The following is a 14145-nucleotide window of genomic DNA, read 5'->3' as shown; positions in this document are numbered from 1 at the left end:
ACTATAAGAATTAATGTTTTATAAAAAAAAACATTTAAATTTTATCTCTGCGTTCCTTTGTGTTGAGCAATTTATGGGATCATATCTTAAAGATCAGCCACGGCAATATACCCTGAGATAAATCGGAATACAATCCTTACAAGCTGGCAAAATTCACCTGCTTTACAGACCAATGTTAAAATAATGTCCGCCTGTAAGGGGTACTTAAAAATTATGTATTCCACAGATTTGAAGCTATAGTTACGACCACGATAATGATCTGTGTTTACTTATATTATATATCAATATTCTGATGAATGTCGACTTTCCTACACAAAATCAACAGCAGATCTTGAATTCTGTAAGAGACTTAGCTTTTAGATTACTTTCTGCTGCTGATAACTTCTAGCTTATTTTTTGTTATTCACGCACCTGCTCTGATAAATTATATATTTAGTAATTAATACACGTATAGTATTCTTGTTGTGGAACACACTAAAGACGATCGCTCGGCTGGTAATATTTTAAATCTACTTTTGGGACAAGATTTTTTAGTTCAGTGCGATTGCGATAGAGTGTAAGTTATTATTCAGCAGGATGTCCTGAGTCCAGCCACTGCAATGTTATCTATGGATGGGAACCGCTTTGGAACTAGGCAATTGCTACTTGAAGAAAGACAACCACAATTTAAAAGGAATAATTATAGTTTTAAGGAGTATCCCAATTAGAGCACTTCTGATTATAATTGACATGTGTATCAGGAAATCAAGTCATTCCATATGACAAACACTATTCTGCACATTTTTATTGCACGTTCACGAATAATTTTCATTACTATACCAATTAAAATATGCTCTAAGTGTTTTGTTTACCAATGCATTAACTATAAAAATAATGTTAATTCAATTACTAAGAATCTTCAACAATTTTACTCAAGCGTAGTATAGGAGACAATAATACATATGATCATCTTATTGCTTAACTACTTGAGCTTGGAGAAAAGACTGTGGGCTACGCAATGATCCAATTCAGCGACGTAGTCGAATAGTTCCTCCATGCATGTTTCGGTTGTTTTCGAGCGACCGTTTACACGGTCGTTGCATTCCTGGTATTTGTTGTATAAACTTTCGATATTGCCCTTAGCCTGGCACTTATCCTGCAAAATTTAATTTAATTTTTAGTGCATAGTCATATAAGCAACAATCTTCAACTTACTCTAAGAGCGGCTTGCGGGTCAACAAGCTCTGCTTCATCATCATCAGCCCGAACCACGGGGAGTCCGAAAGATTTCCAAAAGGCCATTTTAGATGCTGCAAATTATGTAAGAGTTAAAATCAAAATGCCAGCATCGTTACTTATTTTAAATCAATTGTAGGACACTATTATTATGTGCATAAGTATATAAATATAAATTTGTCCATAATATAGAGAGCATTGTTTTTCACAATGTTTATGTACAAGATCTTGAATTACACATATGTAACTTCAATCGAATACTTTTGAAACAAAATATAAGAAATTTAAATATGTGCCAGCAGCAAACTTACAAAAATCAAGGAATTAAATTATGAAAAATAAGTTAAAACCTTTTTGTCGATTGACTTGTGATGCAATCAATACGGATATTTTATAAGTGGCGTTGCCACACTTTTCAATCATATTCACATATGTCTTTGAAGTTCCAAGCCAGTATTTTAATGACGCCGTTGTTATCGACAATTTCTATCAATACTTACTAAAATCAATCTAAAATAATTTAAGTTTGTTATATTTGGAAACAATGCAAACTGTTTACAATAAATTAAATCATCATCTAATGATTTAAGATTGAAACTACCCAAAAAACTTTGTTTAATAATAATCGATAAGAAAGAATTAAAACATCGATAGCATTGATTTTACACCCCTTCGAGGCCTCGTTTTTTCTGTGTATTTTTTATTCGACAGTGTTTTAATACTTCATATGTTGTTATATATCGAGAATTTCATATTCTTTTGATGAAATCGCTAAAATGCAGATAAAACAACATTAATTAATGCGTTGCATGAATTCGAGGAGGCTCTGCTCGTCGAAATAAAGATATCAAAACATTTTCGCTTTCCTGTTAATACACACCCGGACGTGCCCGCCGACATAGTCGGTAGTCGTCTTAAACTACTTGCAAAGTAAGTAATAAATGTAATCATATTCATTATTTTGGCTGTATTTTGAGTGATTATATTGTACAAATTCCAATAATAAACTTGCTGATGTAGTTATATTTCTTATTTCTAAAAGATTCCGTAAACGTGGCCAACTGATATTCTATGGATACCAGCAATAACTACAACTTAATTAATGGCGGAGAATCATCGGGGGAACAGACGCAAATCACGATGCAAGGCTATCGTGATGGCAATGTCTTTAATCCTTTGTGTCAAACGAGGATGCACAGAAACTTCAAATTATTGGCGGATCCGCAGTTGTTGAAATGTGGTACCAAGCTATATCGCTACGACGGCGTTGTTCCTGGAGATCCGACCTACCCGACAATAACGCCTCGCGATCCACGTAATCCCCTAATTCGAATTCGAGCCAAGCCTGTCGAGCCTCTAATGTTGGTTGTACCCCGGTAAGAGGCAATATTATTACTTCTATTTTAGAGCTAGATAAATTATTGAATATGCTTTATATACAGATTTATAATCGACTCTGATTACGTTGGACAGCCACCTGCAATTGAAGTAACGGTTGTCAATCTTAACGACAATATCGATAAGCAGTTTCTTTCCAGCCTTCTAGATAAGTGCGGGCCCACGGATGAAATAAATATATATCATCACCCAACGACAAACAAGCATTTGGGCATCGCGCGTATTGTCTTTGAAAGCACTAAAGGAGCTCGGCAGTTTGTTGAAAAGTATAACCAGAAATCAGTAATGGGAAAGGTAATTATTGCTGGAATTATGGAAAGGATTTTATTAAATGTAGAATTTGTGCAGCAAACATCACAATAGAGTCTAAGCTTGTTTATGCTTGTATATATATATATATATATATATATATATATGTATATATATATATACAGGTAATGGCACTTACCCTTAAATTCGTAATAATCATATTAATTGATGTATGTTTTACAGATATTAAACGTATTCTGCGATCCTTTCGGTGCCGTTTTAAAAAAAACCATTGATAATATAACGAATCCCATTGCACCTCCACCACTATTACCCACCACACCTCATTCGACAACAACGCATATTTCGGTCAATGAACATTTTAATGAATACACCGAAAAGGAAGATGTTCATCAAATTTCTGGAAGTGGTTACAACTCGTTTTATAAAGGTGCCGCGTTTGGTGAAATAGATAGAGATCGTCACAGAGAGCGTGAAAGAGATCGTCTAATAAAAGAACGTTCACGACATTCCGATGAAAGAGGCTATGATCGGGAACGGGGTTCACGTAATAAATATAGCAGCTCACGTCATGGTCGTCATTACTACTCACGAGGATCACGGGAGAAAAGTCCGGATTCAAGCAGAGATCGATTATATAGTTCAAGAGACAGAGATCGGGACACAAGGTCTTATGATTATTCTCGCTCAAAAGGACGCGATAAATTTCGAGAACGCAATAGATCTAGAGATCATTCTCGTGATCGGATGAGAGACAGGAGAGATCACCGCTTAAGTTCGTCAAAAGAACGGGATTACCGAGAACGAGATCGTGATAGATCTATGGATATTGATGGTGATCGTAAGGAGCGCATTAGTTCTAAGCACGATGTACGCTATTTAAGCAATGAATGCACTGAAGACGAAAATGGTACATCATCGGTGTTTCAAAACCAACAATATTATTCTGGCATTCCGGCACCTAACCTTATACCCTCTGATTACGGATATAATCACTACAGCTACACTATGAGTGAAAATATTCAATCATGGAATAGCTCCCACCGAAGGTGGCCAGCCACACAACCAGACTCACAGCTTATACCGCCACCACCTCCGCCCCAAGAAGAGGAAGAAAATTGGGACGATCCTCAACCTCCAGCATTAATGTTATATTCAAAAGATATCTCGCCTTCAACGGAGTCAGTTGGTATAAAACAACAACTATCACCAAAGCGACCAAAATCAAACAAATCAAATAACAATGTCGAGACTGCTGCTGAATCAGAAACCAATTCAGAGAATGTTGATTTAGACACACGTATTGCACTTATATTTAAGGGAAAGACATTTGGAAATGCTCCACCTTTTCTGCAAATGGATAGTAGTGATTCTGAAACAGACAAAGCAAAAGTTGAAGATATAAATGAGGCAGCTGACACGAATTGCGATTCAAATAGCACCCACAACAAAAAAGCAACAGAGAAAAATGTTTCGACTTTACAGCAGCATGGCGCCAGTGATATATCAAGTGACGACGATATTTTAATTAAGAAAGAAACAGTTAAGGTCACTGTTGAAAAGTTGGAATCAAATGATAATAATGATGACAATATGTCTTTGTCAAGTTTGTCATCCCATGAAGAAACGACAAAAGAGTCTACAGATCCGTCAAACCAACTAACATCGAAAATTATGTTTGCGGGATATACGGACCCCCATGCTTCAACTCAGAGCAGTTATTACTATCATCACTCGGCATATGGATATGGTCATTATCCATCTGCAATAGGGTCGAGTTCCGGATTAACTGGAAAGTACTTTTCCAACCCTGCATACATGCAGGCGTCATACTTGCCGGGAGTTGTATCTGCAGACTCCTTCAATTTAGATCCGTACATCCACACATATGGTTATCAGCATACCCAGCCGGATCAAAATGATGAAATGAAACAAAACGTTAAAAAGGTTATGAACATTATAGTTGAGGAACTGAAACAAATTCTTAAACGTGATGTTAACAAGCGTATGATTGAAATGACAGCTTTTAAGAATTTTGAGGTTTGGTGGGACGAACAAACTGCAAAAGCTCGTACAAAGCAATTGTCATCAGTGGTCGAAACCGGTACAACAAATAACAACCCCGTAGAAAAGCAAACAACTCAGGAGAAGCCACCCGACATTAATCATCTAATCAATACGCAAAGAGAAATGCCAGATTTTCAGTCCTTTACCAGTATTGGTATACGAGCTGCAATGCCCAAATTGCCGTCATTTCGGCGTGTTCCCAAGCACCCTAGTCCCATTCCCGATAAATTGGAACGGGATCTCAGTGATCAAGAAGAAATGGTACAGCGTTCTGACTCAGATAAAGATGATTCAAATATGGGTAGTTCTGATGCTCAAAACATTAACTTAAAACGGCGTGCTTTGCAAAGAGATATTGGTAAAATGCGTCTAACATCAAACAATATACGACTGAAAAGAAAAGGAAGTGCATCAAGTTTCTTTTCGTCGTCCACCTCGTCCTCCTCCAATAGCGATGGTGAAAATGATGCTGAAGATATAGGGAATAGAGTAGAAAACGACAGGAGTAGCGACGATGAAAGCTTTGATGAAGATACTCCATCAATGAATGAAAGGGACAAGTTCTCAAAGAAGCGTAGACGTGACATGAAAACCTCCGAAGAAAAAATACTAAATGTATATTCGGATTCTGAGGAAGAGAATCAATCAATAAATCGAATTTCGGCAACCAAGCGAAGTCGTTTGAAAAAAATGGATATATACTCTGATACTGATGAAGATGATGATGAAAAAATGGGAAATAAACTATTTACGAGTTCAAAACCTAATCTCATGTCATCCATTCCGTCTGACCTTGAAGACATAAGCAAGGATAGTTGTTTTGGTATGGAAGAAACTGGAAATGCTTCTGGATTTGAAGCCGAAGAACCGAAGACGGATGATAAGATAGAAAGAGAATCCCGCCGATCCCCTACACCTGTTCCGCCACCGGATTACAACGAAGAAACTGTATCGAAGTCTGATGGTTTAGGTACAGCAAAATCTCATTTTGGGTATGATCGAATTTATAGTGATTCGGAGGAAGAACGCGAGTATCAGGAGAAGAGGCGTCGAAACACAGAATATATGGCCCAAATCGAGCGCGAATTTTTAGAAGAACAACAGAAAAATTCAAATCAGACAGACAATAAGTTAAACATTGATCTCAAGTTGGATATTGATAAAATGTCAAGTTTCGAGATGCCGGACACGCCTGATATTTCAAAACTGCCTCCAACACCAGGTGCAAAGCTATTAGTGGATGAAATTAAACTATATAAGAAAAACATTATAGAAACTGATGTCGAAGGAAAACACTATTTGAGCACAGTAAAGACTGAAATTTGTTTGAAAAGTGTTAAAAGTGCTAATAATCAGTCAAATGAGATTGAAAATAAGATTGCGTTGAAAACAGATAACGATTTAAAAACAGAAGTCTTTAAAACAGCTCAATCTAACACTCAGCAAAATGAAGAAACACGAATTTACAACGGCAAGCAATCACCCGTCTCTTCAGATAGTGGGTCGAGTCAAGCATCCCAAGCTAGTCAAGTGGCATTAGAACATTGTTATTCCTTGCCACCGCAAGCACAAGGTGCGTTTTCCACAGATGTTTCAACGGGCCAGTTTGATGCGAAAAATAAAAAGGAGGTGGATAACATGCAGATTGCGAGGCCTGGACCTGGAAGGCCACGCAAAGATTCTGTTCGGGCTCAAAAGAAAAAGAAAGACTTTTCAGGACGACAGGCCATCAAAAAAACGAAAATTGAGTCGATGAAGAGTACGCTTTCTGAATTGGTTCGTCAAACCTCAAACTTTGTTCCATGTGAAATGTTCAATTCTCGTGATCAAAATGAAGAAATGGTAATTTTATACACTTTCCTAACAAAAGGCATTGATCTGGAGGACATTAAGTACATCAAGACGAGCTACACTGAACATTTGCAAAAGGAGCCATATGCGTAAGACAATTTTTGTTAATATTTCTGTATTTTTAAACTAATTTCTTTTGTAATTATAGTATGTTTTTGAACAATACTCATTGGGTTAATCACTGCACCACGGACAGAGCATTCTGGCCACCTCCTCCGAAAAAACGGCGTAAAGACGATGAGCTCATGAGACACAAAACTGGTTGTGCACGCACTGAGGGCTTCTACAAGTTGGATGTACGCGAGAAGGCTAAACACAAATATCATCATGCTAAAGCAAACATACATGACGCTCAAAACGACGAGCGATGCGATGAGCCGACAGCCCTGACGAACCATCATCATAACAAATTAATATCTAAAATGCAGGGCATTTCTCGTGAGGCTCGTTCGAATCAACGACGTTTACTGACGGCCTTTGGATCAATGGGCGAGTCCGAGCTTTTAAAATTCAATCAGCTTAAATTCCGTAAAAAGCAGCTCAAATTTGCAAAATCGGCAATTCATGATTGGGGACTATTTGCCATGGAACCTATAGCAGCAGATGAAATGGTTATTGAATACGTTGGCCAAATGATTCGACCAGTCGTTGCAGATCTAAGGGAGACTAAATATGAGGCGATTGGTATTGGAAGCTCATATTTATTCCGAATCGATATGGAAACTATTATCGATGCGACTAAATGTGGCAATTTGGCGAGATTTATAAATCATAGCTGTAATGTAAGTATAACCAACTGCTTTGAATAATTGAAGCTTTTGTTAATTTTTTCATTCTGCTTGCAGCCAAATTGTTATGCCAAAGTCATTACCATAGAGTCCGAAAAAAAAATTGTTATATATTCGAAACAACCTATTGGAGTTAATGAAGAAATAACTTATGACTACAAATTTCCTTTAGAGGAGGAGAAAATCCCATGTTTATGTGGAGCTCAAGGGTGCAGGGGTACGCTTAACTAAATCAGAGAAACACTGGCTTTAGAATACGCTGCAGAATTACTGAAAATTAATGTTAATAATTGCTTTTATTTTAAGAAAGAATTACAGCGCTTAGAAATACACAATATCATTTTATGTATTCTGTTACATTTAAATAGAACACTTTTTGTATCTTAAGTAATTTAAAAGTAAATATAAAACCCAAATTTAAAGCATTGCATAACCGCTTTGAATAATAGACTAAGTTTGTAAGATTAATCGTTCGTAACGTTTTGGTTAATAAAGGTAATATTTAACAATATGTTAATTTGACTAAAAATATCTGTTTCTTATGTTGCATTTTTAAAAATCGTATCAAAAGTCATCATACCTTTTTTTATATTATGTACTTTATTCTTATACAATTTTGTTATCAATTAAATTTAAACAATATAGTACTCAACTTAAATATTTATTTTTAATATAAGCCGTTGTGGTATGTAAATATATATAAGTCTCCATGAAGTGTATAATAGTAGAATGTGAATAATTTGTATAAAGTAAAATGCCACGCAAGGATTTGTAAAGTTATTTCCTTAATTCATTAAATATTTCAATGAAAAATAATACAACTTATTTTGATATTATGTTTCCAAGTCTATTGACTACCGTCAAATATGGTTTAATCTGCTTTCATTATAATGGACGTTAGTTAATTAATCGTGTATATAGACGCCTATATGAAAATATTAAGATCCACAATACTAGTTGCACTTTCAGATGAAGCATTGAGGACATTTCAGACTGTACGGAAGTAGAAAATCCATTTATTTTATCCATATTCCTTGTAGAAATGTCAATATGAATGATCTGAATTATCTTCTGGCAATGATCATTGAAAGTATTAAAAAATAGGCTTATATACATTGCTTTCGCAAGCAACATAACAACATAGTTATGTTTGATAGTTAAGCGTAAAGACGTTTACCTTACAGAAACTCAACTAGAACTTGGTCTGAAAATTATTAAATAGATTGAGTATATCCTAACAATATTCGAAATTCGATTTCAGTATCCAAGCTGTATTATTTAACATTTTCCATTTCATTAAGGGTATGGAAAAAATGCACGCAATAAAAGAGTTAGATGTGACTTTGAATCTTCTAATATATAAGATACATTTTAAAATAAATGTTCTCGACATTGTAGTAGCAGGTTTTTAGGAATTTAACTCACACAATTTATTTAGTCTATATATAAATTACTTAAATAAACCACTATTAGCTTAAAGAGCCCAAATATCATTTTAAGCTGGGTTTTAATGTTATTTGCATATCCAATTGTGATTGAGCAATATCCCCCAGAGCTGATTGAATCTTCTCCAGTAGTAATTCTCCTTTCTGAACAACTTGTTCAAGATTCTCAGCAGTTTCTTGATTTTCAATCTCTAGTCGCTTAAGACTCGAATTTTGTAATTCAATAGAACTATCTTCATTGGGCAATGATTCGATTAGAGTATCAATGTCCTTAGCACATCGAGCTATAAGCTGGGCGAATAGTTGAGCATAATCTTCCTGGGGCGGGTTCTGTATGGGTGTCTGTGAGCCTGTCCTGTCGAAATTTGCAAACTTGCTGGGATATGAAGTTTGCTGAATTACACCGATAGCATTGCAAAAGTGTTCGGCTTGCTAAAAATAAAAACAATACATTCATGTTAGCTACTCATATGTATATAAGCGATGTTTAATAATCGATTACTTGATTGACGGTGTCTTGCAGTTGAGTTAGCCTGTCTGCCATAACTTATTATCTTTTCTTTCCTACTTTTTTCTTAAAATTTAATTTCGTCAACGACTATGTCGAACTTTATCAAGCAAATAGTTGTTGTTCATTAGTGATGGCAGTTAAACATGAATATATTGTATCGATTGTGGTCAATGCGATTTAAATACTAATGTCACATTTAAAGCTATCGATTTCATTGTATGTCTTATTTCAAAAATTTAAAATACTAGAAAATAAACTTAGGTTGCGCGGCTAAAAATATTAATTTTGTAATTCACAATCACCGAAACCAAACTTTATGTTGCATAAAGTTGTAGCTAGTCCAAAACACCAATTCTTTAAAGTAAAGCATTGCATTGATTATCTTAAATGTTTTTAATCATAAGATTTTCATTTTTGCATTAAAAATACTATAATGGTTAAGAAGGAATCTATGCTGAACTTCTCCGCTGACCTTACTACAGATAACTGTTGGTAATATATGGCGCCGATTACCTATTTTTTTGTGCGGTCTTTTAAAAATGTGTGATGTGATAAGGCCTGCAACCTATACATAGGTTTCTACTTAAATTTTATGGACATACCAGTTAAGATTTCTTATTGAATAATACTACTTTTGTAAGCAAACAATATTAGATATAAAAAGTTCAAAAACGTATGAAGACATTTTCGTAAGATAATTCCTTTTTTTATTTAGTACACACTGTAGCCCCAAGTTGAGACAGCTTTATTCAGTTTCCAGCGTTGCTGTTTGAATCAATTGGATCTCATTCTATAAATTCTATATATATATATAATTATATGTTTCGTTTTGTCTAAAAAGAGGAGCTGAAGCTAAAATTGTACGGTTGGAAAAACGTGTAAGAACGAAATTTTTATATTGAAGACAAAATTGTACCCGGAAATAACAGAGTTAGTTGTATTTGATAATTATAATTATCTCTTCATAATACCAATCTTGCATGTTTTCTAGCATTACTGGCACAAAAATCACGTGTATTATGTATTCAAATTATATAATATGAAGACGATTAAGGCGCACACTAGCTGTGTCATTTGAAAATTAACTTATTTACTGGCGAACGTGTGAGAGATAATATAAAAAGGTAGCTAAGCGTAATACTTCTGGGATTCGCTGTTCATGTTAAGCACACGGTTCCTTAGGCTCCATGAACCATGACCACTCTCAACAGACCCCATATAATGCATGTTAAGACTTACATAGGTGAAGATCAACACAACATACAACATAAAACCATATTTTCTGTTGAGCATACTCAGTGAAGCGACGCTCTTCAGAGGCACTAAAAAAATTTCTCCAAACCAGTTGAACAACTCAAAGAGCCGAAAATGTGACTGAAGTCCGCATGCTTGGACTCTGGCTTAATCAGTCTTGGTTTAAAGCTGGTGGATAGAGCACGAAAAGCGTTTTGGTTAAAAGTGATAACCTCGCGTCTCTAACGAAGTGAAAGGCCTCTTCTTCTGTGATCTAATTAAACTTGAAGAACCGCAGCGAAAACACAAACTGATAACATCAAATCGATCTATATAAAATAGTCTGCTATGAGAGATAGTAGCAGCAGAAATTGCTTTAGAAGACCTGTACATGTGAGTAGCTTATTTTAAAGAATGGCTTCAGTTAGCATCATTATAAAGCGTCTGTGAGAATGAGTTCATGTACATAAGGTACATATATATATACATATATTTATGTATATATGCCTGGCACATTCGAATATTCACACTTTTGCAAGCTAGTGTATGCAGCTATATGTACAAGCGTTTTGAGTAATCCGTGGATAGGTGAAAGTTAGACAATGAAAGCGAATTATATGAAATGTGTATGTGCGTGTGTATAAGGTGATAATTATATTGGTTTATTAGCTTTTTTATTTTGTTGAATTACCACAGAATAATATATTTATACGAAATATATTATTATTGGTAATGTCCATCTTGACAGAATATCAATATATTTAGCATATCCAAATAAAGGATTTTAAGTATTTGTTCGCCTGTTCAGGAAATGGCATTAAGATCAATCTAAACTGGTTCTTGGTCTGACTCAAATGTTATTTTATATATCTTTAAAACGGGTTCCTATATTGAAAAAATTCGACACAAACAAAAAAAAACTAAGAAAAACAAAATAAACTTCAGACGTGAATAAGCCATTCGAATGTATTTTTTGGATTGACAATAAATATTTATGCCCTTATGCAAAATATTCTATGAATTATGATCAGTATGAAGAACTGAGTCGACTTACAAGGTAAATAAGGAGACAATTTCTTATAAATCAGGCGATTTTAAATAGTTGTATTAAATTCAGAGTGCAACAGTTAAATGATAAAAATGTATTTGTTTATAATATAAAAATTTGCAGAAAGTGAAATTTAGGTACAGTGGACCTTAAACTTGCATTAAACAAAGCGCTGTAGTCGGAGGTTCAGGCTCCAAGATACCCTGTGAAATTGAAAAAGAAATCGAGAGCATGGCAAAAGTATCTGAAAATATGTAAAATCATTTGATATTTGTGTGTTATGAATTACTTAAAAAAAAAATATATATATATATAAATAATATAATAAAAATATATATGAAATTTGGAAAAAATGTTTGTAAGAAATATGTAAATAATGTAAAATCAATACAAATTTAAATCAATATATTGGAAATGAAAAGATATTTGATTACTTAAAGCGCGAGCTGTAAAAGACCTACGTCTCTAGCTCTTATAGGTGCCGGGATCGACGCGCCAATACATAGAGACAGACAAACGGACAGAGGAAAAGACGGGCAAATGACTTAAGAGACAAACAGACGGACTGGCTGGCTGACGGACAGGCAAGTGTACAGAACAAAGTCGATCCTGATCAAAACAGATATATACTCTGTGAAGTCGACCACGCCTTCTTCTGCTTATCGCATACACATACACACATTAACAAAACTCCAACTTGTTAATAAATAAAATTAAGTTATTTGTTTATAATAATAATAAAAGTATAAGTGAATGAAACCTGTTTATTTGGTCATAGCAATAGAAATTATTTTGGGAGTTTATACTTTCAGCCGATGCCTGGGCGAGCTAGCAATGGCCAACTCAAGCCCAATTTACAGATGCTTCTTATTTTCTGCCTAGCTGTCTTCAGTTTTGTGCAATACAGCGATGCGCATGGCAGGCTTATAGAGCCTCCAAGCAGAGCATCAGCTTGGCGCTATGGATTTCAGACGCCGCCCGATTACAATGATCACGAACTCTATTGTGGCGGCTTTACGCGGCAGTGGAAGCGCAACGGCGGAAAGTGTGGGGAGTGCGGCGATGCCTGGGACTTGCCAGAGCCGCGACCACATGAGAATGGCGGCCAGTGGGGGCAGGGCGTTATCGTACGCAGCTATTTGCCGGGCTCCGATATGACAATACGCGTGGAGCTGACCGCCAGTCATATGGGGTAAAGTGAAGATATCAAATATACAAGAGATTTGCCAGTTAATATCGCTCGTTTTATGTTGTTCGCAGTTACTTTGAGTTTCGATTGTGTCCAAAGCCGAGTGCGAAGCAGCTTTGCCTTGATGAAAACGTGCTGCATATATTAAGTGGCTCGCCATCGCAGCGTAGTCCAAGCGACTTGGACACCCGATTCTATCCTCGCAACGGTAGTCGCATTTATGAAATCAAAGCACGATTACCAGGTAAATGTTTCGCGCGCTTCTATCACTTTGTTTCGTGTTCGCGGTTTCCTCATTACGCTCTATTCATTAATTGCAGATCTGTTATGCAACCAGTGTGTGCTGCAGTGGCGTTATATAGCCGGAAATAATTGGGGACTATGTGAGGATGGCGTTGGCGCTGTTGGCTGTGGTCCCCAGGAGGAGTTTCGGGCATGCTCGGATATTGCCTTAACCCCGGATGCTCGTCTACCCAATCGTCCTGTTCGACCCATTCATCGTATTACTACGCCTGCCACACCTGCCAAGCCTGATCATGTGGACGTGAATGACGACCACTTCAATTCGGTTATATTCTTAATCGGATTCATTCTATTGCTGATGGTTTCGGCCCTCGTAATATGCGGTGTATACGTGTACCTGAAGCCTGCCAAACTAACCGAATGGAAGGACGTATTCTTGAAGAAATTCTGCCAGAAGCAAAAAGCATCGTCCTTAGTTAACTTATCCCAAAGCAAAGTCTTCAAGCCTGCTATACCCAACGGGTCCATTGAAAAGGCTGATGAGAGCCACAGCATCACTACGCAGGGCTCTGCCCCCATACCTCCGCCTAGGACCAGACGAGATACGCGCATTAAGGAAATATCCATCATATCCTAAAAAGCTCTCCCTTACTGGTCCCGACTGGTCCCTAAGCTCATTAGTATTCCTTGCATTTCTTTACTATATTATTATATAAAACGAAAACTGATTATTTTTATTGCAGCTCATAGCTAGGTATAAATGAAGTGTTCAATTTCGACTGCACTATCTTTGATAAGTATGTTTAAGATCTATAATTTATTGTGATATCAATAATGTCCATCAAAAGTTTTGTTTTCAAAGTAAATAACTATTTAAATTGTACTTC

General features: G+C 36.0%; 4 protein-coding genes across 5 annotated transcripts; 2 read left to right on the top strand and 2 right to left on the bottom strand.

Moving 5' to 3' along the window:
* Positions 1 to 946: 946 nt before the first annotated feature.
* On the bottom strand, positions 947 to 1651 carry LOC111598583 (cytochrome b-c1 complex subunit 6, mitochondrial). 2 transcript variants are annotated; one of them, XM_023313889.2, is made up of 3 exons: positions 1566 to 1651; positions 1195 to 1289; positions 947 to 1135 (listed from the first exon to the last, which is right to left on the bottom strand). In XM_023313889.2, the coding sequence occupies exons 1-3, from the start codon at positions 1636 to 1638 to the stop codon at positions 962 to 964; spliced, it is 342 nt and encodes a 113-aa protein (XP_023169657.1). In that variant the 5' UTR covers positions 1639 to 1651; the 3' UTR covers positions 947 to 961. The 2 variants fall into 2 exon arrangements, with proteins under 2 accessions (XP_023169657.1, XP_023169658.1); XM_023313890.2 differs by having other exon boundaries at positions 1527 to 1626.
* A 246-nt stretch (positions 1652 to 1897) lies between these two features.
* Positions 1898 to 7998, top strand: LOC111598520 (histone-lysine N-methyltransferase SETD1). Its single transcript, XM_023313802.2, has 6 exons — positions 1898 to 2145; positions 2258 to 2591; positions 2658 to 2907; positions 3106 to 6890; positions 6950 to 7583; positions 7647 to 7998. Exons 2-6 carry the CDS (start codon positions 2287 to 2289, stop codon positions 7818 to 7820), a joined length of 5148 nt encoding a protein of 1715 aa, XP_023169570.2. The 5' UTR covers positions 1898 to 2145; positions 2258 to 2286; the 3' UTR covers positions 7821 to 7998.
* Positions 7999 to 9039: 1041 nt separating this feature from the next.
* On the bottom strand, positions 9040 to 9681 carry LOC111598597 (mediator of RNA polymerase II transcription subunit 21). The gene is made up of 2 exons (XM_023313912.2): positions 9537 to 9681; positions 9040 to 9466 (listed from the first exon to the last, which is right to left on the bottom strand). Exons 1-2 carry the CDS (start codon positions 9576 to 9578, stop codon positions 9080 to 9082), a joined length of 429 nt encoding a protein of 142 aa, XP_023169680.2. The 5' UTR covers positions 9579 to 9681; the 3' UTR covers positions 9040 to 9079.
* A 2960-nt stretch (positions 9682 to 12641) lies between these two features.
* Positions 12642 to 13895, top strand: LOC111598609. The gene is made up of 3 exons (XM_023313943.2): positions 12642 to 13018; positions 13087 to 13259; positions 13336 to 13895. The coding sequence occupies exons 1-3, from the start codon at positions 12642 to 12644 to the stop codon at positions 13893 to 13895; spliced, it is 1110 nt and encodes a 369-aa protein (XP_023169711.2).
* Positions 13896 to 14145: the final 250 nt, after the last annotated feature.

The sequence above is a fragment of the Drosophila hydei genome, unplaced genomic scaffold (genome assembly GCF_003285905.1).
Source record: "Drosophila hydei strain 15085-1641.00,03,60 unplaced genomic scaffold, DhydRS2 tig00008139-arrow-pilon, whole genome shotgun sequence".
Classification (NCBI taxonomy): domain Eukaryota; kingdom Metazoa; phylum Arthropoda; class Insecta; order Diptera; family Drosophilidae; genus Drosophila; species Drosophila hydei.
Note: the sequence above shows the minus strand (reverse complement) of the source record. Positions and strands in the feature narration are given on the sequence as shown.